The 345-nt window shown below is 62.9% G+C and overlaps 1 protein-coding gene across 1 annotated transcript in view; it reads left to right on the top strand.

The window, feature by feature from the left end:
• Positions 1-111, top strand: part of LOC104623086 (gap junction beta-3 protein-like) — an 886-nt gene extending 775 nt beyond the window's left edge. Inside the window, exon 3 of the mRNA XM_010290060.1 lies at positions 1-111. This exon is cut by the window's left edge and continues 9 nt beyond it. Coding sequence (XP_010288362.1) covers positions 1-111 — 111 coding nt within the window.
• Positions 112-345: the final 234 nt, after the last annotated feature.

The following is a 345-nucleotide window of genomic DNA, read 5'->3' as shown; positions in this document are numbered from 1 at the left end:
ACGCCCCCCCCCTGCCGGTGCCACCTCAAGACAGAGGAGAAGGACAACAAGTCCCAGACTAGGTGTGTGGCAGCCCTGCGGGCCTCAGCTCCCAACGTGACTGCTGTCTGATGGGGTGCTGGGAGGGGAAGAGGGAGGAAGGCATGTCCAGGTTTGGCTGGCCCCAGAGGTGGCCACTGGTGATGCCGCCACCAGACTGTTCAGCCTCGATGGCTCTAAATGGGAGGGGGACACACCCATGGGAACTCTCCTGCTTGGGGCTGTGGGCACGTCCCTGAGTGTCCCAGTGGTGTGGGCACACTTGGCAGCAGGTGGGTGCCTGAGGGTGTCTGTTCTTTCCACAGA

This window comes from Phaethon lepturus, unplaced genomic scaffold (assembly GCF_000687285.1).
Source record: "Phaethon lepturus isolate BGI_N335 unplaced genomic scaffold, ASM68728v1 scaffold27436, whole genome shotgun sequence".
NCBI classification, from domain to species: Eukaryota; Metazoa; Chordata; class Aves; order Phaethontiformes; family Phaethontidae; genus Phaethon; species Phaethon lepturus.
This window is presented reverse-complemented; position numbering and strand designations above follow the sequence as displayed.